We start from the raw sequence: 23,381 nt of genomic DNA, 5'->3' as shown, positions 1-23,381 counted from the left end.
AAAACTAGTCCCAGATGGAAGGATTCACCACAAAAGCATTTCACTTCATCGCTGATCCCAACTTGGTCAACTTGCTAAGTTCCTAGTTAGCTGTTGTTTGGAGCTCCCACAAAACCCGTTTCTTTTTTAAGGAACTGTTGAAAAAAATCCCAAAACATTTTTGCCAGATGTTGGCTGTTTTATTCATTTTCTCCCTCCTTCCTTTTTTTCCACAGGATTATCAACAACATTCAGTTTGGATTGAACCATTGTGTGTACACAATTAGTATCAAGTAGTTCCAATTTAAAAATGCATTTTAAAAATATAGAACACAATACAATTTGTTTATAACTCTAATTCCAACACAATCTCAATCTTGCTACAAATGCAGTGCCCTTCCTCCTTCTCCAAGCATCCCTCCTCCTCCTTCCTGATGGGCATCAACAACCAAAGCTTGTCACTTTGACACCTCAATTTAAATGTCTTTCTGGAGTTGTGGTAGAAGGGATAAAGTTGGTTAATTTCACTGAAAATGCACCTTTAAGTAATTTTCCATTATATACTCTCTGAATAAGCACATATTACAGATTTAGTACTTTTTATTTTTATTCTCAGGTTAATTCAACATTGTACATTTCGGAGTACTCTTTCAAAATAAGTGAAGGGGGAGTTAAAGAATTCCTGATTCGCAATGGGTTTCTGCAAAAATGTGTGAACAATCTGGAAGAACAAAAGCTATTTCTTGTTGCATACCCGGAAAAGGTATTTATTGTTTTTAGTATATTACTTGGTATATTAATTAATTTATATGTGTAATTCATGCTTTTGATAAAAAAGCTGTAGTGGTAAAAGGTGCGCATTTCAGGTTTCAAAGTAGAAGTTTCTCAGCTGTGTTTCTGCCAGGGAGACTCCCTCACTGTAAGTGCACATCAAAAATTCAGGTATTGATTTTCAAACCATTTAAATTCCAACCATTTAAATTAGTTGTCAGAAAATCAGGTGCACCACACGGCCAAATTTCCAACTTGCACTTCTGGAGGCCGAAGCTCTTGTTACCGGCACAAATTTGGAAAATTGCCCTTGTTGTACATACAATTTTTTTTCTCATTCAATTATTTTCCACATACCGATTAGTTCATTATTCAAAAGAGGAAAATTGGAAGATACACGATTCCTTTAAGAGTCGCACATCAGTAGCCTTGTATGCATCATGTGGCATCTCCTGCTCTCTGCATTATAAGCCAGAATGCTAACCATGACACTGTGGAGCAGGAGGCATTCCAAGGAGGGGAAGGAGCAGAATAGAAGGGTTGTAGTCATAGGGGATTTGATAATTAGGGGGATAGATAGCGTCTTCTGCAGTCGCGACCGAGAGTCCAGGAGTGTGTGTTGCCTACCTGGTGCAAGGGTAAAGAATATCTCAGAGCAACTGGAGAGGAACTTGGAAAGGGAGGGGGAAGATCCAGTAGTCGTCGTCCATGTTGGGACCAATGACATAGGGAAGAAAAGGGAGGAGGTACTGCTAAGCGAATATCAGAAGTTAGGAACTAAATGAAAAATCAGGACCTCACAGGTGATAATCTTGGGAATATTACCCGTAGTGAAAAACTGCTGTGGGAAGGAGGGGTTCCATTTCATGGGACACTGGCACCAGGACTGGGACAGGAAGGAGCTGTACGACTGGGATGGGCTCCACCTGAATCAGGCTGGGAACAGTGGAAAGGATAAAGAGGGCTGTGGATAAGACTTTAAACTAGTAAAACAGGGGGAAGGATTTGGTGAAAATAACATAAGTCTGAAGATAAAAGAAATAGGAGTTGAGAGTAAAGGTCAGACCAAGTTAAGGAATCAGGATAACATGAATGGTCAGGGAACAAATACAGTTATAGAACATAAGTATAAAATGACTGTGAAAAATAATGCAAGGGGAACAATTATTAAAAACAAATTAAATTGCCTGTACAGCAATGTACAGAGCATCAGAAATAGGGAACTGGAGGCAATAATTTGTAGCGAGTAGTAAGGATAACTGAAACATGGTTACATAATGAACAGGATTGGCAATTAAATATTGTAGGATATAATGTATTTAGAAAGGATAGGGAAGGCAGGGGGTGGGGAAAATATCCTGATTAGAGACAACATAAAGGTAATTGAAAAAATATTTTGAGTAATATTGAGATAGAAACAGAATCCATATGGATTGAGACAAAGGATAAGAAGGGATTGACCACATTAATAGGTATATTCTACAAACCACCTAATTGTGGAAGGGAAGTGGAGGATGAAATATGTAGGCATTTCTATGAAATGAGTAAAAAACATTGAATAATAACCTTGGGAGATTTCATTTACCCCGAAATGAACTGGCAAGAAAGGGAAAGGGGAATGGACTCCTTTCTTAACCAGTATGTGAGAAGCCCAACAAGAGAGGAATCACTGCTGGATCTAGTAATGGGAAATGAACCGGAGCAGGTAAGAGAAGTAAGCATTGGGGAACATCTGGCAATAGCAATGATAACAAAGTAAGGTTTAAAATAATGATTGAGAAAGACATCAGTAAGACAAAGACCAAAGTAATAGATTAGCAAAAAGCTAATTTTTATGGGATGAAAATGGAAGTAAGGAAGTTAAACTTGAAAAAAATGTTGACAAAGAGACAGAACAACAGTGGGAAATATTTAAAATGGTGATCGATAGAGTTCAGGAGAAATATATACCCCTAAAAACGAGAACAAATTAGCCAATAGTGAAACACCATGGGTGAATAAAAAGATAAAAGTTAAATTGAAACTAAAGAAAAAGGCATACACTAAGTACATAGACAATAAAGGAGAGGATGACAAAAGGGAATATGAAAAAGTTATGAAAGAAGTCAAAAAAACAATTCGAAAAGCAAAGAGGAACCACAAAATGAAATTATCAAGCAATATAAAATGAAATAATAAGTAAAGTATTCTGCAGACACATAAATAACAAAATAACAATCAGGATAGGGATAGGGCCACTAAGGGATGCACAAGATAAACTCACAGGTAATGACAGCAAAATGCCAGAAATATTGAATAGCTACTTTGTCTCAGTATTTACCAGGGAGACTAACAAGGTGGGCATGACATTAGAAGAAGAGATCGAAAAAGATATGAAGACATTTAAGGTAGAAAGGGGGGAGATAATTGTTAAACTATTCAAACATAGAGTGGATAAAACCCCATGTCTGGGTGGATTGCAACCGCACATATTAAAAGAAGCTAGGGAAGAGATAGCAGAGGCTCTATTACATATATATAAAAATTCATTAGAAAAGGGAATAGTGCCAGAGGACTGGCAGACAGCTAATGTTATTCCTATATTTAAAAAGAGAGATAGAACAAGTCGAGGGATCTATAGACCTTGTGTGTAAGCCATCATTATCTTTTTGCTTTTGTACTCTGTGACCTTATTTATAAAATAAAAACCTCATTTATATTTTTCTTTACAACTTTATCAACTTGTCGTCCCACTTTTAAAGATTTGTGCATCTGAACCCCTAACTCTCTCTGTTCTCCTACTCATTTAATTTTTTTTTACTATTTAATGTATAATTCGTCTTATTCTTCATCTCAAAATGAATCACCTCATATTCCTCTGCACTAAACTCTGTCCGGTTTGGGTTCCCTTTCTCCAACCATCCATTGGCAACAGCATGCTTCCCCTTTTATTAAAAACAAGTGTTGAATTTCTGCGAGGATTCTCCTGCTCATCTGCCGTAACATTGGCGGAAGAGCCTTAAAAAAAAATGGCATAAATAAAGTTATGTTGGATGCATGGGAGAACCCCCATGGAAATTCACCCCCATGTTGTATAGTATTAATTGGGAAATCATTGATTTATATTTGGTGATGATAAACCACAGGACAACAAACACAGCTGAATGTCAGGGAAATGTTAAGTTCAATTGTGTTTTCTAAGATGGATAACAGATGTAAGCTAAGACTGCCTCCCAGCTTCTTGCCCAGTTCCCTGAATTGCTTCTCAATAGGAAACTATCCTGAGGAAAAATCAAAACTTTAGATGCTGGAAATCTGAAGGAACAACAGAAAACGCCAGAAACAATCAGCAGGTCAGGCAGCATCTGAACAAACAAGTTAATGCTTCAAGTGTGGAAACTCTGTCGGAACTGGAAGATGTTACAGATGAACAGGATTTAAAAAGGAACAGGACAAGGGGAAATGGGAGTGAAAAAAACACATACACATACAGGAAAAGAAATAGAATGACCTATAAAATGCTTAAGTGGAGAATGGGAGTTGGTTAAATTGCAGAGGTGATATTCGCATAAGAGGCATAATGAAAGAAATCAAAGAAATAAATGACATGTATGAGACATAGAGGGTGTGTGAATCACTAAAAGGATGGGGGAAATGCAGTTGAAAGGGAAACATGAAAAACTGGCAAAGCAGAGTAGGTTCCAGTGTCCCAGGAGCCTGGTAGAATTTTAAAAAAGCAGGTTGACACCAAGGGTGTGGACAACCCTGCCAGCACTGTGTCCCGATGGGGGTCTCCCTACCCAAGCACCAATTCACTCCGTCCCTGGAAGCTGTCTTTGGGCAGGTTCATACAATGTGGAATAAATCACTTCCCCTCACATGTCTCCAGTACTCTAAAGGTTGTGAATGATTTATTTAATGCTGACAGGTACGTCCTGCGCATTGTTTTTAGTTATATGCACCAGAACCTTGAACTCTGCCTACATTCAACCAGCTGTTTTAACAAACTACAAGAGGAAGTACCTGACCAATTACTTCCACCAATTAACGTATGTACTTATTACTGAGGTGAGACCTATCAGTCATTCTTTATAGATTCTGGAAACCAAATATAATTTATGACTTTCTTAATGTATCAAACCCTCAAACTCTGCGATATCAGGGGATGAACTTGGTCTACACCAATAGCGTGAAACGGACTCATCGCGAATCAGCTGCCCATTTTACACCGTTGAAGTCGATGAACAAGAAAAGCGATGCATTGTAAAACAGGCAGTCGATTCACTCTGACCCCATTTCGCACGACTGGTGTGGACCAATTTCACCCATCTATCCCGTGATCCTGCTACACAAACATATGTCCAATCTGAAAATGAAGATAAATTGGAGATTTTGAAACTATGTTTCCCTCTAAACTAATCAAAGGATATTACTTGTCCTCTTACTAATTTGATTAGAAACAGAACAGTATTGGAAAAGTTGTTTCAAAATAATGAATGCTTTAATTTTCTTTGTACAGAATTCTTCCTTGCGATTATCACCTGAAATGGCTGATGAAGGAAGATTTACTGCTAAACAATCAGAAAAGAGGCAAGATGATCTCGCTGCATTAGAGCGATGGTTGCAGGTTTTAGTTTTGCTCATCATTTTACATCTTGGTTAATTGTTCTCATTAAGTTTATGACATTGAATTTAAATTAGTTTGCTAAGAACACAGTATTATTAATGGAATAGTGAAATTACCTGCACTACATTTAGAAATGGATCTTGTACACCCCACTGATGGCTCAGTGAGATTACTAGTTTTCTCCATCCCCGTCCCTGGTCACTTGTACGCTCATCGATGGCTCAGTGAGATTACCAGTTATCTCCATCCTCATCCCTGGCTGAACCGGATTGCTCTCAATCTTGGCGTCCTATTTGACCCTGAGCTGAGCTTCCGACCCCATATCCTCTCCATCACCAAGACTGTCTACTTCCACCTCCGTAATATTGCCTGTCTCCGCCCCTGCCTCAGCTCGTCTGCTGCTGAAACCCTCATCCATGCCTTTGTTACCTCCAGACTTGACTATTCCAATACTCTACTGGCCAGCCTCCCATCTTCCACCCTCCATAAACTTGAGCTCATCAAAAACTCTGTTGCCTGTATCCTAACTCGCACCAACCTGTTCACCCATCACTCCTGTGTTCACTGACCTACATTGGCCCCCAGTCCAGGAACGCCTCGATTTTAAAATTCTCATCCTCGTGTTCAAATCCTTCCATGGCCTCGCCCCTCCCTATCTTTGTAACTTCCTCCAGCCCTACAACCCTCCGAGATCTCTTCGCTCCTCCAATTCTGGCCTCTTGAGCATCCCCGATTTTAATCGCTCCACCATTGGTGGCCATGCCTTCATCTGCCTAGGCCCTAAGCTCTGGAATTCTCTCCCTAAACCTGTCTGCCTCTCTACCTCTCTCTCCTCCTTTAAGTCACTTCTTAAAACATACCTCTTTGACCAAGCTTTTGGTCACCTGTCTCTTTCTGTGGCTTGGTGTCAGATTTGTCTGACTAACGCTCCTGTGAAGCACCATGGGATGTTTTTACTACGTTAAAGGTGCTATATAAATGCAAGTTGCTGTTGTTATTGTGATGTAGGTTTGGTCACCTGGCTGGCTTTTCATTGGTCCAAACAAATTTTCATAATTGCTTGCAGTTGTTTGTTGACAGTTTTAACCAGAAATACGGTGGTCGTGTTTTTTAATCAGTGTGTGCTAAGCCTTTAACAAATGGCCACTTTATCGTTAGTCAACAGTGGCAATTTTGAAAAACCAGCCCGATGTCAACACTACCAGTAAATAGCTGAGCCCTGTAGTTCAGATCGAGTTCCCAGTTTCAACAAGATCTGTGCTCAGTTAGCTGATCTCAGCTGAGAATGTGACATGGGTGCCATGTTGAAGGCTTCTGTCCACACAGGCTTCCAAACATAGAATCAGAATGATACAACATGGAAAGAGGCCATTCGACCCATTGTGCCTGTGTCGGTCCTCAGAAAGAGCCAGCTGATTCGTCCTGTTCCCCTGCCCTTTCTCCATAGCCCTTTTGAAAGTTATTATTGAATCTACTTCCACCACCCTTTCAGGCAGTACATTCCAGATCATAACAAGTCGCTGCCTAAAAAAAAGTCTCCTCATCTCGCCTCTGCTTCTTTTGTCAATTACCTTAAATCAGTGTGCTCTGGTTACCAAACCTTCTGCCAGTGGAAACAGTTTCTCCTTATTTACTCTATCAAATCCCTTCATGATTTTGAACATCTCTATTAAATCTCCCCTTAACCTTCTCTGCTCTAAGGAGAACAACCACAGCTTCTCTAGTCTCTCCACGTAATTGAAATCCTGCATCCCTGGTGCCATTCTAGTAAATCTCATCTGCACCGTCTCTGAGGCCTTGACATCATTCTTAAAGTGTAGTGCCCAGAATTGGACACAATACTCCATCTGGGGCCGTACCAGTGATTTATAAAGGTTCAGCATAATATCCTTGCTTTTATTTTTTTTTATCGTTCATGGGTGTGTACTTCACTGGCAGCATTCATTGTCCATCCCTAATTGTTCTTGAGAAGGTGATGTGAGCCACCATCTTGAGCCGCTGTAGTCCGTGTGGTGACGGTTCTCCCACATTGCTATTAGGTAGGGAGTTCCAGGATTTTGACCCAGCGACGATGAAGGAACGGCGATATATTTCCAAGTCGGGATGGTGTGTGACTTGGAGGGGAACGCGCAGGTGGTGTTGTTTCCATGTGCCTGCTGCCCTTGTCCTTCTAGGTGGTAGAGGTCGCGGGTTTGGGAGGTGCTGTTGAAGAAGCCTTGGCGAGTTGCTGCAGTGCATCCTGTGGATGGTACTCACTGCAGCCACAGTGCGCCGGTGGTGAATGTTTAGGGCGGTGGATGGGGTGCCAATCAAGCGGGCTGCTTTGTCCTGGATGGTGTCGAGCTTCTTGATTGTTGTTGGAGCTGCACTCATCCAGGCAAGTGGAGAGTATTCCATCACACTCCTGACTTGTGCCTTGTAGATGGTGGAAAGGCTTTGGGGAGTCAGGAGGTGAGTCACTCGCCGCAGAATACCCAGCCTCTGACCTGCTCTTGTAGCCACAGTATTTATGTGGCTGGTCCAGTTAAGTTTCTGATCAATAGTGACCCCCAGGATGTTGATGGTGGGGGATTCGGTGATGATAATGCCGTTGAATGGCAAGGGGAGGTGGTTAGATTCTCTCTTGTTGGAGATGGTCATTGCCTGGCACTTGTCTGGAGTGAAATGTTACATGCCACCTATGAGCCCAAGCCTGGATGTTGTCCAGGTTTTGCTGCATGCGAGCACGGACTGCTTCGTTATCTGAGGGGTTGTGAATGGAATTGATCGCTATGCGATCATCAGCGAACATCCCCATTTCTGACCTTTTGATGGAGGGAAGGTCATTGATGAAGCAACTGAAGATGGTTGGGCCAAGGACACTGCCCTGAGGAACTCCTGCAGCAATGTCCTGGGGCTGAGTTGATTGGCCTCCAACAACCACTACCATCTTCGTTTGTGCTAGGTATGACTCCAGCCACTGGAGAGTTTTCCCCCTGATTCCCATTGACTTCAATTTTACTAGGGCTCCTTGGTGCCACACTCGGTCAAATGCTGCCTTGGTGTCAAAGGCAGTCACTCTCACCTCACCTCTATGCCTCTGTTTATAAAGCCAAGGAACCTGTATGATCTTTTAAGAACCTTCTCAACTTGTCCTGCTACCGTCAAAAATTTGTGTACATATGCCCCCAGGTCTCTCAATTCCTGCATCCGCCTTAAAATTGCACCGTTTAGTTCATATTGCCTCTTCTCATTCTTCCTATCAATACAGCAGCTGTCATTGAATGATGATGAGGATCCCTGGGTTGGGGAGATGAAAATGGATTAACTGTTCACAATTGTACAGCGGGGCATGTGGGCAACACCCCTCCCTTTGCTGTTGAAAATTTGGAGGTCTTGCTTCAGGAGGTGCATTGAATAAGGGTGGCTATATTTGGGGCTAAAGGGCATCTGCCAGTAAAAGCATAGGAGCTCACTGCATAAAGGAAGGTTGCCGACCGAATCAATCCCTTATACTTGGCTGCAAATGAGGAAGAAGTGTGCTGCTATCAGGAACAGGGCGAAGATAAAAGTCCTTCTTACTTGTCATGACAATCCTTATGGGACCATCAGGCATGGTACAAACCTAAGTTGCAAAATACTGACATATTGGTCGCCTGTCAGAGAAATTGCACAATTTTCATTTTAATTGAAATCATCCAAAAATCAATGTTAGATTCCACATGTATGCTGACGACACCCAACTCTACCTCACCACCATCTTTCTCGACCCCTCCAAAGTGTCTCTTTTGTCACATTGCTTGTCCAACAATTTCCTCCAGCTAAATATTGGGAAGACGGAAGCCATTGTCTTTGGTCCCCACCGCAAACTCTGTTCCCTAGCCACTGACTCCATCCCTCTCCCTGGCCACTGTTTGAGGCCGAACCAGACCGTTCCCAACCTTGACATCTTATTTGACCCAGAGATGAGCTTCCGACCACATATCTGATCCATCACCAAGACTGCCTACTTCCACCTTCGTAACATCACCTGTCTCCGCCCCTGCCTTGGCTCATCTGCTGCTGAAACTTTCATCCCTGCCTTTGTTACCTCTAGATTTGACTATTCCAATGCTGTCCTGGCCGGCCTCCCATCTTCCACACTCCATAAACCTGAGCTGATCCAAAACTCTGCTGCCCATATCCTAACTCGCAACAAATCCCGTTCTCCCATTACCCCTGTACTCGCTGATCTACATTAGCTCCTGGTCCAGGAATGCCTCGATATTAAAATTCCCATCCTTGTTTTTGAATTCCTCCATTGCCTCGCCCCTCCCTATCTCTGTAACCTCCTTCAGCCCTACAAACCGCTGTGATCTCTGCACTCCTCCAATTCTTCCTCTTGCGCATCCCCAATTTTAATCCCTCCATCATTGGCGGCCTTGCCTTTAGCTGCCTAGGCACTAAGCTCTGGAATTCTCTTCCTAATGCTCTTCGACCCTTTACGTCCTCCTCCTTTAAGATGCTCCTTAAAACCTATCTTTTTGACCAAGTTTTTAGTGACCTGTCCTAATATCTCCTTAGGTGGCTCGGTGTCAAATTTTGTTTGATAACGCTCATGTGAAGTGCCTTGGGACGTTTTACTGTTTAGTTGATGAGAAAGATCACGTTCAGTCTCAAATATCCGTATGTGCATTAGTGCAAGAATATAATCTCATATTTTCATAATTTTCACTTGTAGCCGTGTACATTTTTCATCTTAAAATCGTAAGTTGCAGCATATAATTCTATTTCTCTTTCTTTCCCTCCCCCAGCAATCGTTATCTGATGAATTTAAAAGAAATGTGAGCACACCAACTTTATGGCCAGCTTTTCATGCATCGGTTCTCATGCAGGATGTAAGTTTTCTTTATTGTCTAGGATGCAAAATGTTTAAGTCTAAATATAAGTATGTATTTTATATAAAAGATAGATATTATGTTAGAACATATGAAACCATGATCCAAGCAAAGGTAATTTGGTCCATCTAACACAGTCCTTGCCCCGAAACTTGTGAAATCACCCTCCCCTGAGCCTTACTCTACTTATTTGTCTCTTATGGGCCTGATATCTATGATTTAGCATCACATCACATGGTCATTTAGCCTTTTGGAGAGCCCTGAATATTGTTTTATATCTATCTAAAAATCTCCTTAATTAAGTACCAATCATTTTTAAGTTCAGATTCTAAATAATTTTAAGTAGCATATATTCTCAGTAAGTAACAAACATGCCAGTAGTTGTTTTTTACACTTCCAGAAATTATGCAATTAAAATAAATCTAGTTCATAGATCTGTGACTTTTGCTGAATATTTACACTGGCAGTGAAATAAAGGAATTGAAGGGGAAATTTTCTGATTCTGTGCACCAATGGTGCAAGCGTGCTTTGGGCACAGGGATCAGAGAATCAGGGGCTGGGTTTGGCACTGGAAATGTGCTGGGAGCGGCTGCCCAGTGTTATCTGACTGTTATTTAGAATCTGAATTTAAAATGATTGGTACTTAATTTGGGAGATTTTTAGATATATATAAAACCATATTCTGGGGTCTCCTAATGGCGCAATGTGATGTGATGCTAAATCATAGCTATCAGTCAAGTTCTCAGTTTAACTCCTGTTCTGGGTTGATTGAGCTGTTCTTGGCCATGGAAGTATTTGTGGCGCTGGGGGAGGAGGAAATAAGCACTACAACTGGTCTCAGTGTGCAAGCAAGAGGCTCTCACTGATTATAGGACTTAATTTTACTCCATTCAAGAAGGGGCCTCCCTGTCCTGTTTTTGTGCTAATAGTATGACGTCAAAAGGTGTACAGAAGAACAGCAGGTGCACAGCCAGGAGAGGAGACTTTGTTGTCCTCTTAAAGATATTCTTTCTTGAAGAAATGTTCAGAGCTTTCATTTTTGTTACTTTTTTGGTTTCCTTTTGTTACACTTATTTAATCATAGAATCATACAGCACAAAAGGAGGCCATTTGGCCCATCGTGCCTGTGTTGGTTCTTTGAAGGAACCATCCAATTAGTCCCACTCCCCTGCTCTTTCCATATAGCCCTGCAAATTTTTCCTTTTTTAAGTATATATTCAATCCCTGGTTCTCTAGTCTCTCCACATAACTAAAGTCCCACATCACTGTTACCGTTCTGGTAAATCTCCTCTGCATCATCCCCAAGGCCTTGACATCTTTCCTAAAGTGTGTTGCCCAGAATAGGTCACAATGCTCTCGCTGAGGCTTAACCAGTGATTTTACAAAGGCTTGCCATAACTTTCTTGCTTTTGTACTCTATGCCTCTATTTGTAAAGCCAAGGATCCCGTTTGCTTTTTTAACAGCTTTATCAACTTGTCCTGCCACCTTCAAAGATCTGTGTTTGTGAATCCCCAGGTCTCTCTGTTCCTACACCCCCTTTAAAATTTTACCATTTAGTTTATTTTGCCTCTCCTCATTTTTCCTTCAAAAATGCATCACTTCACACTTCTCTGCATTAAATTTCATCTGCTATGTGTCTGCCCATTTCACCAGTCTGTCTGTGTCCCCTGAAGTCTGCCTCTATCCTCCTCACTGTTTACATTTCCAAGCTTTGTGTTATCTGCAAACTTTGAAATTATACCCTATATTTTTTTTATTTTTTTTCTGACACTCTGGGGTGCCTTATTGCCTTACAGATTCATTCCAGATTCCTTGCAGTGACATTACATCAAGCCAAAGCTCTACAAGCCAAAGCTCTACACTCTGCCCGAGGGGATTTCTCCCTGACTGCATCCCCCCGGCATACAATGGCAGTACCCAAGTCCAGGTTATTAATATATATCAAAAACATCAGTGGTCCTAATATTGACTCCTGGTGGACACCACCGTATACTTCCCTCCAGTCTGAATAACTGGTGTCTTTTTTTTTGCATTTCAGTTTAACTTAGGTTTTTTTAAAAAACCTTTTAGGTTCAATTTTCCTCTCTGGGTAGCAGACAGGCACAGCATTCCTATTGTACGTGTGAGTGGAGGAATGCACTCAACATTTCTAGCTCTGGCCATTTGCATGTTTTGATGGCTCTCCCGGTGTGGCCCAAGCCCCTCGGCTGGCCTTGCGCTGAGTTCAAGGGAGTAAAAGCCGGAGTGTAGCTGCAAGTCTCAGTGGCTCTCGTGGCTGGAGAGCAGCAACGAGAAGGCTCCAGGCCTGAAAATTGTTCTCGGGGTTGGCTGCAAGTTCATCGCACCCAGTGTCTGCTTGTGCTTTTGGGCGAGCCCTGCAGACCTGCAGTCTGTGTATTGTCCTGTTGCAAACACCAGCTTTCGTGGGGTGCCCCTCCATTTGGAAAGGGAGGTGGGAGGGCCAGGAACACTCATGCTACCTTATTTATCTCCAGTTACGTCAGGCTCCAAAAATCCCAAGACAGTGTTGTGGAGACGGAGACCCTGATGCAACATGTCTCTGTCCTCATTTCCTCATTGTTGCTCCTGGGAACTCAGTGTTACCCATGCACAACGAAGGGAAAAATCTACCCCTTTCTCTTTTTATCTAACATTCAGTGGATTTGCTACAGTCCCTGTTGATAGAATAGTTTAGAATTCCTCCTGCCCTCAGGGAGTTAGAGGGGAAGGAGGATTAATCAGGAGAATCTGCCTGTACCTGAGACGTTTGCACAATTCCCCTGATACTTAAGTAGGTGGGTTCACAAACTCCACTGGAGCTTTTTGGACATGTCAGAGAAGATGTGCCTTAGCCAACAATATTTGAAAAAGGAAAGAAAGAATTTGTATTTATGTAGTATCTACTCATGTCTTTGGGATATTCCAAAGCCCTTCAGAACCAATACATTACAGCCAGGAAGGCCCTTTCCCACATTGGGATTATGCCTTCGAGGTGACATCTTGTACGAGCAGAAAACTAGTCATCAGAGGTTGGAAGTTGAAGAAGTTTGCGCACAATTACAGATGTGTACACAACCTGCATGCCGGCCTTGGTGTTAGTAAATGACGAGGCATCGTGCACCCAAATTGTTTTACAATAATGTGGGGCGTTATAGCTTTGGAAGATGTGAGAATGGCCAGGTTTTCTTTTGTACACGGCGTCTTGAAAATCTGCCTTCATGAGGTAACAGTATATATGAGAGGCAAAGAAAAAACTGTAAAGTTATGCGAGGGCTTGGCATGGGTGAGGAGTACATGTGGGGCAGGTTGAAAGGCAACACTTCATGACACACAATCATGGGCCATCCATGAGATACATGGTGTTATTGGGTGGTCCTTCCTCACCAGGTTCCTTTAAATGTACTGTTCTCTTATGCCTCTGTTGCCAGGTCCTTCAGGCAGTACACCAGCAGCTCCGTGAACTAACTGCCTCCAATCTTTGCTGCCAGCTCATTTGAATAATTATTCAGAGCTTCGGCCCGGCACAGGGTTCCTAATGGGAGAAGCAGAAACTCTGGCCATCACATACTTTTAAATTGGACCTGATGGTGAGATGAGCAGGCAGCAGAAAATGGCAGAGTTAGTTCACTGTGCTGGTGACTAACTTTACTCCAGAATTGTGGCACAAAAGGGTCAATTGCAGTTGGATTAGAAAATCTTCCCATAACTTCACGGACCTTTCTGACAGTTGTCGGAGTATTTTACTGCAGGTGATGATAGAGTGAAGTTTATCTTAATTTATATATTTTGTGGCAAACAAGATAGTTGAAGAAATGTTCCTAAAATCACAAAAACCTATAATTGAAACACACGGGGCCATTTTCCTCTGCTTTGCGTTCAGAGATCACTCATTTCCTGGGAGAGAGGAAAAAGGGGGACAGGATGTATTAAGGCAGTTCTCCCCCAACGACCCCCCTCCCCTTGCATTGTCCAGGTATTTCCTGGGGCGGGGGTTACACCCACAGCAGACGCAAACAAGGAAATTAGACAGGAGTGATGTATCGGTGCCTCCCACCTCTTTACCTTTGTATATGGCGGGCAGACACCCATTTGGAGGTTTGATCACTGATAGTGTCTTTAAATCTTGCTTCTTCCATATGTGTTTGCTGCATCCGGGGCTAAGAGGGTTAAATTACGAGGACAGGTTGCATAAACTTGGCTTGTATTCCCTTGAATATAAAAGATTGAGGGATGATCTGATCAAGGTGCTTAAAATGTTAAAACGATTTGATAGTGTAGATACAGAGAAACTGTTGCCTCTGGTGGGGCAATCAAGAACGAGAGGACATAATCTTAAAATGAGAGCTAGGCCATTTAGGATGGAAATTAAGAAGCACTTTTTCACACACAGGGTAGTAGAAATCTGGAATTCTCTGCCCCAAAAGACTGTGGTTGCTGGGACAATTGGAGCTTTCAAGACTGAGATAGATAGATTTTTGTTAGGTAAGTGTATCAAGGGATATGGAGCAAAGAGTTCAGGTGCAGATCAGCCATGATCTAATTGAGTGGTGGAGCAGGTCCGAGGGGCTGAATGGCTTATTCCTAATCCTAATGTTACTATCTGAGGATCTGAGGGGACTCGGCATAAGCGGTAAAACCCATTTGCTGCTGGCTAACCTGCATTGGGCTGCCTGGTAAGCGAAGACCCAGGAAAATTAGATGGGAGATGTGGAGACTCCTGCCTCATTTGCATGGCCTTTGGGTGCTCTGGGTCCCAGCTCTTGGCCCACCTTCTGGGGAAACTCCGGTGGTATGGTTTTTTGCCCCTTTTCCTCTGCTTTGTGTCTGGGAAATAAGTGTTCCCTGGGTGCAAAGTAGAAGAAAATTGGCTTCAAGCTAGCCTCAACATTAAGCCCTGTACAGCCCCACCTCCTTTTAGTGTATTACTTTAACATAATTCTAGTATATGTAACGCTCGAACAAATGAGAAAGAATATTAGATTAGCAGAAGCAGATGTGGTTGTCATCATTCTTCGAATGTGGTTCAGCTTTCACATACAAAACTGTTCATTACCCGTGTATAATCCTACACAAATGTAGAGCTGCTGCCTTGTGTATACTTAAATCTTTGTTGTATGAACTTCACCTGTCCTGTCATCTCCTTTCAAAATTCAATGAGGCACACTTCTAGACAAAGCCTATTTTTTTTTTTATTTGTTCATGGGATGTGTGCTTCGCTGGCAAGGACAGCATTTATTGCCCATCCCTAAATGCCCTTGAGAAGGTGGTGGTGAGCCGCCTTCTTGAACTGCTGCAGTTTGTGTGGTGAAGGTTCTCCCACAGTGCTGTTAGGTAGGGAGTTCCAAGATTTTGAATATATACATCAATGGATTGGGAAAGGCAGTGTACCTGTCATCCCCTTCTATGCTGCCATGGTTTTAAAGGGACAATGTTGCAGTGTTTGTTTTTCCATTACATGCAGCCTATTCTACTCTATACGGAGGTGAATATAATGAAGTAACGCAGAAGATCACACCTATGATAAACCATCTAATATTCAACGTGTTCTTCATTTGTTTTTCTCTTCCTTTTGTTTTTAAGGGAAATCCAACTGAAGTAATGAGGGAACATGAGAATTGCCTGAAATGTACTGGCATACAAAGCTTTTTGGAGGAAATTGACCATTTTGCGTTTAACCGTGCAAAATCTTCAGTGATAGAGGTGAGTCTATTTTAATGAAATATTTTGTTTGAAATACAAGTTCATATTATTATTTTTGCTCCATGTAAAGACAACTTCAAAAATGCATTTTAGATACTGAGTGTATAAACTTTTTTGTTTTTGATTGTAAGTTTTAAAAAATGCCTTCAAAACAAATTTTTTCGTATTTCTGAGACTAGATGTGAAATTAAACCATGTCAATAGCTGTTGGACAAAGCATTGAAGGTATTTAAACTCAGCAATTGTAGCTTAACCTCCATATGCCTTGACTAATGCTAAAAATGGTGGTGGTACCAATCGTGATTTGTATTGTTCACAGGTTCAGACTTTTCTGTAGAATATATCTAGAGGACTGGAATAGAAACTGACTATGGACAGTCAGGGTGTAAGCTTTGTTTGTGAAAGCTGAACCACATTCGAAGAATGATGATGACCACATTTACATCTAATCTAATATTCTCCCTCATTTGTTCAAGCTTCACACATAGTAGAATTACCCGAAAGTGATACACATGATGAAGTACCACATAATAGACTTGTTAACAAAATTAAAGCCCATGGGATTAAAGGGACAATGGCAGTGTGGTTACAAAATGGGCTAAGGGACAGAAAGCAGAGAGTAGTGCTGAATGATTGTTTTTGAGACTGGAGGGAAGTATACTGTGATGTTCCCCAGGGGTCGGTATTAGGACCACTGCTCTTTATGATTTATATTAATGACCTGGACTTGGGTATGATGTGGAGATGCCGGTGATGGACTGGGGTAGACAAATGTAAGGAATCTTACAACACCAGGTTATAGTCCAACAATTTTATTTTAAAATCACAAGCTTTCGGAGATTATCCCCTTTGTCAGGTGAATGAGTGAAAGATTCTCAAATCGCATATCTTATATTAGGCTGGGACAGCATCACACCAATCAAAAGGTGTCGTTGTTGTTCAAACAGGCCAGTCACGGAGAACAGCATGTCCCAGTACACTGGATATACATTGTGTCAATTACACAGACAGAAAGAAAGAGACCCAAATGGCAGAGAGAGAGAGAGAATATTAAAACAATAATTAAAAAAAAGTTATGTGTTTTAATATTCTCTCTCTCTCTCTCGCCCTCCCTTCTTAAATAATGGAGTGACATTTGCAATTTTCCAATTCAAAGGCACAATTCCTGAATCTAGAGTTTTGGAAATTATGACTAACGCATCTGTAATTTCCTCACCTATCTCTTTTTATACTCTGGGATGGAAACCTTCAGGTCCTGGAGGTATACGAACTATTATTTTCTCCATTAGTATTTTTTTACTCATATTAAATCCACCAAGTTCCTCCCCTCGATTTATATTTCGGTTCCCTTGTACATCTGGTATTTTGTGCTCTTCCTCCACTGTGAAAACGGATACAAAGTACTCATTCAGCACGTCTGCCATTCTTTGATCATCCATTATAGTCTTGCCTGCGTTTGTCTTTAATGGGCCCACACTCCCCTTTACCACTCTCTTTCTCTTAATATATTTATAAAAGCTGTTTTTACATAAGAACATAAGGAATAGGAGCAAGCGTAGGCCACGTGGCCCCTCGAGTCTGTTGTGCCATTCAATCAGATCATGGCTGATATTCAACCTCAATCCACTTTCCCGCCCAATCCCCATATACCTTGATTCCCCTACAGTCCAGAAATCTGTCTATCTCAGCCTTGAATATTTTCAATGACTCTGCATCCACAGCCCTCTGGGGTAGAGAATTCCAAAGATTCACAACTGTCTGAGTGAAGAAATTCCTCCTCATCTCAGTCTTAAATGGCTGACCCCTTATCCTGCGACTATGCCCCCTAGTTCTAGACTCTCCAGCCATGGGAAACAACCTCTTAGCTTCTACCCTGTCAAGCCCCCTCATAATCTTATATGTTTCAATTAGATCACCTCTCATTCTTCTAAACTCCAAGAGTATAGGCCCATTCTAATGAACCTTACCTCATACGACAACCTCTCATCCCAGGAATTAATCTAGTGAACCTTCGCTGCACTGCCTCTAAGGCAAGTACATCCTTCCTTAGATAAGGAGACCAAAATTGTACACAGTACTCCAGGTGAGGTCTCACCAAAGCCCTGTACAATTGTAGTAAGACTTCCTTACTTTTGTACTCCAACCTCCTTGCAATAAAGGCCAACATTCCATTTGCTTTCCTAATTGCTTGCTGTACCTGCCTGCTAACTTTTTGTGTTTCTTGTACGAGGACACCAAAGTCTCTCTGAACACCAACATTTAATAGTTTCTCACCATTTAAAAAATATTCTGTTTTCCATTCTTCCTACCAAAGTGAATAATCTCACATTTCCCCACATTATACTCCATCTGCCACCTTCTTGCCCACTCACTTAACCTGCCTATATCCCTTTGCAGACTCTGTGTTCTCCTCACAGCTCACTTTCCCACCTAGCTTTATATCATCAACAAACTTGGATACATTACACTCGGTCCCTTCATCTAAATCATTAATATAGATTGTAAATAGCTGAGGCCCAAGCACTGATCCTTGCGGCATCCCACTAGTTACAGCCTGCCAACCTGAAAATGACCTGTTTATCCCTACTCTCTGATTTCTGTCCGTTAACCAATCCTCTATCCATGCTAATATGTTACCCCCAACCCCATGAGCACTTATCTTGTATAACAACCTTTTATGTGGCACCTTATCGAATGCCTTTTGAAAATCCAAACATACTACATCCACTGGTTCCCTTTATCTACCCTGCTAGTTACATCCTCAAAAAACTCTAATAGGTTTGTCAAACATGATTTCCCTTTCATTAAACAATGTTTACTCTGCCTAATCATATTATGATTTGCTAAATGCCCTGTTACCACTTCCTGAATAATGGATTCCAGCATTTTCCCGACAACTGCTGTCAGGCGAACTGGCCTGTAGTTCCCTGTTTTCTCTCTCCCTCCTTTCTTGAATAGCGGAGTCACATTTGCTATCTTCCAATCTGCTGGGACCATTCTAGAATCGAGGGAATTTTGGAAGATCATGACCAATGCCTCCACTATCTCTGCAGCAACTCTTTTAGAACCCTTGGATGTCGGCCATCAGGTCCAGGGGATTTATCAACTTTTAGTCCCATTAGTTTCTCAAGTACTTTTTCTCTACTGATAATAATTACTTTAAGTTCCTCACTCTCATTAGACCCTTGGTTCCCCACTCTTTCTGGTATGTTTTTTGTGTCGTCTATTGTGAAGACAGATACAATATAATTGTTTAACGCATCTGCCATTTCCTGATTCCCCATTATAATTTCTCCTGTCTCAGCCTCTAAGGGACCAATGTTTACTTTTGCTACTCTCTTCCTTTTTACATACTTGAAGGAACTCTTACAATCCGTTTTTATATTTCTTGCTAGTTTACTTTCATATTCTATTTTCTCTCATCAATTTTTTGGTTGTCCTTTGCTGGTTTCTAAAACTCTCCTAATCCTCAGGCTTACTACTCTTCTTGGCAACATTATAGGCCTCTTCTTTTAATCTACTACTATCCTTAACTTCTTTAGTTAGCCACGGGTGGATCACTTTTCCCTTGGAGTTTTTATTTCTCAATGGAATGTATATTTGTTGAGAATATTGAAATATTTCTTTAAATGTTTGCCATTGCTTTTCAACCGTCGTACCCTTCAATTTGGTTTCCCAATCTCCCTTAGCCAATTCGCCCCTCATACCTATGTAATTGGCTTTATTTAAGTTTAAGACTCTGGTTTCTGACTTAATTACGTCACTCTCAAACTCAATGTGAAATTTTATCATATTATGATCAATCTTCCCCAGAGGATCTCTTACTGTGAGATTACTAATTAACCTTGTCTCATTACATAATACAAGATCTAAAATAGCCTGTTCTCTAGTTGGTTCCTGACGTATTGCTCTAGGAAACCATCTTGAATGCATTCCAAGAACTCGTCCTCCAAACTACCTTTGCCAATTTGATTTGCCCAGTCTATATGAAGATTAAAGTCCTCCACGATTACTGCATTACCATTGTTACAAGCTTCTATTATTTCATGATTAATACTCTGTCCAAAGGTATTGTTACTATTGGGGAGCCTATAAACTACTCCCACCAGTGTTTTCTGTCCCTTGTTATTTCTTATTTCCACCCATACTGATTCTACTTCCTGATCTTCCGAGCCAAGATCCTTTCTCACCACAGTCCTTATGTCTTCCTTTATTATCAGGGCTACCCCCCCCACCCACCTCTCCATTCTGCCTGTCTTTTCGAAACTTCATGTACCCTGGAATATTTAGTTCCCAACCTTGTTCACTTTGCAACCATGGGCTCAATTTTCCTGGGAAAATGCGGATGCGTTGGGGGCAAGGGGGCTCTGAAAATCACGGAAATCCCATTCGGGTTTGGAGCCTGGCTCCAACCCGCTGACTTCCGAGTTTCCACCGATGCACTTGTGTACGTGCGGGCGTCCCAAATCCGGAAGTCTTGCCAGCTTTAATTGCCAGCAGGATGATAGTTAAAGAGCCAAATGTACCTCATTGAGGTACTTAAGGCACTTTACTGTGACATTAGGTAGTTAGAACGATTTTTAACTTACCTGGGCGGCTTTCCCACGGCTTCTAATTCATGCCTGGTGAAACCATTACACAAAATCAACCTACCTTTCTACCCTGTTTCGATGACCGATGTCTCCCTCTCCGATCTCCCCTTCTTCACCCCCCCAATGTCCCCTCGATCTCCCCTTCTTCACCCCCCTCAATGTCCCCTCGATCTCCCCTTCTTCACTCCCCTGATGTCCCCTCGATCTCCCGTTCTTCCCCCCCCGATCTCCCCTTCTTCATCGCCCCGATGTCCCCTTGATCTCCCCTTCTTCGTCCCCTCGATCTCCCCTTCTTCGTCCCCTCGTTCTCCCCTTCTTCGTCCCCTCGATCTCTCCTTCTTCGTCCCCCCGATCTCCCCTTCTTCATCCCCCCGTGTCCCCTCGTTCTCCCCTTCTTCATCCCCCCGATGTCCCCTCAATCGCCTCTTCTTCACTCCCCCCGATGTCCCCCGATCTCCCCCTCTTCACCCCCCCCCGATGTCCTCGATCTCCCCTTCTTCACCTTCCCGATGTCCCCCCGATCTCCCCTTCTTCACCCCCACCCCCCGGTCTCCCCTTCTTCTCCCTCCCAATGTCCTCCGATCTCCCCTTCTTCATCCCCCCGATCTCTCCTTCTTCACCCCCCCCCGATGTCCCCTGATCTCCCCTTCTTTATCCTCACGATGCTCCTGATCTCCCCTTCTTCACTCCCCAATATCCCCCGATCTCCCCTTCTTCACCCTCCCGATGCCCCCGATCTCCCCTTCTTCACCCCCCAATGTCCCCTGATCTCCCCTTCTTCACCCCCCAATATCCCCTGATCGCCTCTTCTTCACCCCCCGATCTCCCGTTCTTCACCCCCCCTCTCCGCCCCTGATCTTCCCTTCTACCCCCATCTTCCACTCTCCCCCCCCACCGATCTTCCATTCCAGCGCCGGATGATGTCTCGCTCTCTCTCCTTCTCGCGCCCCCCACCCCTCGCGTTGCAACTCCTGACAGCAGCCATTCTGTCAATCAGGCTGGCTGTCGGGCACGAAACCCGGAAAGCACGTTAATCACCATCAATTAAGATGCGATCACGTCGGAAATGGTAAGGTTTGTTTATTCAGGCGCACCTTCACCCCCCCCCCCCAACCCGTCATCATTTCAAAATTGAGCTCCATGTCTCTGTAATGGCTATTAGATCAAACCCATTTATCTTTACTTGTGCAACTAATTCACCTATCTTGTTACGAATGCTCCGTGCATTCAGATAAAGAGCCTTTAATTTTGACTTTTTACCATTTTTTCCTGCCCTGACATTATTGCTGATGCACTATTATTGGTAAACTCTCTGTCCCTTCCTGCTCTTTGAATAGTGCTCATCTTTACCCAGATCACTAAACTGTTCTGTTGCCTTGACTTTCCTGATAAGATTTCTAAATTTCCCCTCACCTGACCCCCCCCCGCTTTTAGTTTAAAGCCCTTTCTACAGCCCTATTTATTCAATTCGCCAGGACACTGGTCCCAGCCCGGTTTAAGTGGAGCCTGTCCCAATGGAACAGCTCTCTCTTTCCCCAGTACTGGTACCAGTGCCCCATGAATCAAAACCCCTGTCTCCCACACCATTCTTTGAGCCACGCATTTAACTCCCTGTATTGTTTGTCCCTATGTCATTTGCACATGACTCAGGTAGTAATCTGGAGATTATCTTAGAGGTTCTGCTTATTAATTTAGATCCTAGTTGTTAGTTTTGATATCCCTTGCAAGTTTTTTTTTTGTTTTCCCTTTCTGCATCTCATTACTTTTTTGTATCCCTTTGTTGCTTTTGATAGCTTTCACAATCTGCTGATGTCCACTTTTCCTTGCATTTATGTAAGTCTTACTTCATTTGTTGCCTATGGCTGCTCAACTACAAAAGTGGAGCCTTTGCCTTTTAGGGTTATATACTGGTTTTGTATCGTACCAGTTGCTTAATTGAATACTTCCCACTGTAGGTTTTCCTATTAACAGTTTAGCCCGCAAATGACTGGTTAGTCTGTTTTTGGTGGTATTTGTTGAGGAAAGAATATTGGCCAGGACAAAGGAGAAACCCCCCCTGCTCTTTGAATAGTGCCATGGGATTATTTACATCCACTTAAGCTAGCCGATCTAATACAAAAGCTGTCACCTCTGAGACTGCAACAGTCCCTCAATACTGTACTGAAGTATTGGCTTAGATTATGAGCTCATATTTTTTGGGAGCTTGGAACCAACCTCCTTCTGAATCAGAGGCAAGAGTGCTAAGCACTAAACCAAACTGACACTTGAGGAAACAGCATAAAAAAAAAGATTTAGGGGCCATTTTTCAGAGCAAGTGCTGCCTGGGAGACCTCACCCACCAACTGCACCTTTTGGGACATCATGGGCCTGCTGCCCACAATTTCCCGATGCAGCTGGCGGGCGAGACTCCTAACTGGCAGCACATCTTCTGAAAATTGACCCTTTAATGTTTACTGTTTGGATTATTCAGAGTAAATTTTGCGAGGCCTTGTACTGCTAGAAGGGCCTTGCGTGCAGCGGGAATGGTTTGCAAAATCAAGTGCATTAGTTGAGGTCCTACTCTGAATTTCCTGAGTGTTGAAGCAGGCAAGTCCAGATCAATGAGCTCTTTCAAAGCTAGTTAGTAGTTTTTTGGCAGCTTTTTGAAATTGTGTTTTTTCCTAAAACATCAAACACTCATCATTCTGAATTTATCTTTTGGAGTCCCTGGTCCAGCCCTTCAGCACAATTCTCACTTTTGTTATACTTAAAGTACTAAAAAGCTGCAGCAATCCAGGTTGCACCCAGGAAGGCTGGGCCTGGCTGTGTCAACTCCCTTACTGTTGCACGATCTGCATGAGGAGGACTGTTTTGTGATGGAACATCATCAGAAGATC

At 42.5% G+C, this 23,381-nt stretch overlaps 1 protein-coding gene across 1 annotated transcript in view; it reads left to right on the top strand.

Moving 5' to 3' along the window:
• Positions 1-23,381, top strand: part of LOC137337941 (uncharacterized) — a 104,925-nt gene that overhangs the window by 35,423 nt on the left and 46,121 nt on the right. The window contains exons 11-14 of the mRNA XM_068001779.1: positions 596-742; positions 5,249-5,356; positions 10,129-10,212; positions 15,794-15,913. Of these exons, the coding sequence (XP_067857880.1) occupies positions 596-742; positions 5,249-5,356; positions 10,129-10,212; positions 15,794-15,913 (459 nt within the window). The remainder of the gene's footprint in view (positions 1-595; positions 743-5,248; positions 5,357-10,128; positions 10,213-15,793; positions 15,914-23,381) is intronic.

This window comes from Heptranchias perlo, chromosome 1 (assembly GCF_035084215.1).
Source record: "Heptranchias perlo isolate sHepPer1 chromosome 1, sHepPer1.hap1, whole genome shotgun sequence".
Classification (NCBI taxonomy): Eukaryota; Metazoa; Chordata; class Chondrichthyes; order Hexanchiformes; family Hexanchidae; genus Heptranchias; species Heptranchias perlo.
Note: the sequence above shows the minus strand (reverse complement) of the source record. Positions and strands in the feature narration are given on the sequence as shown.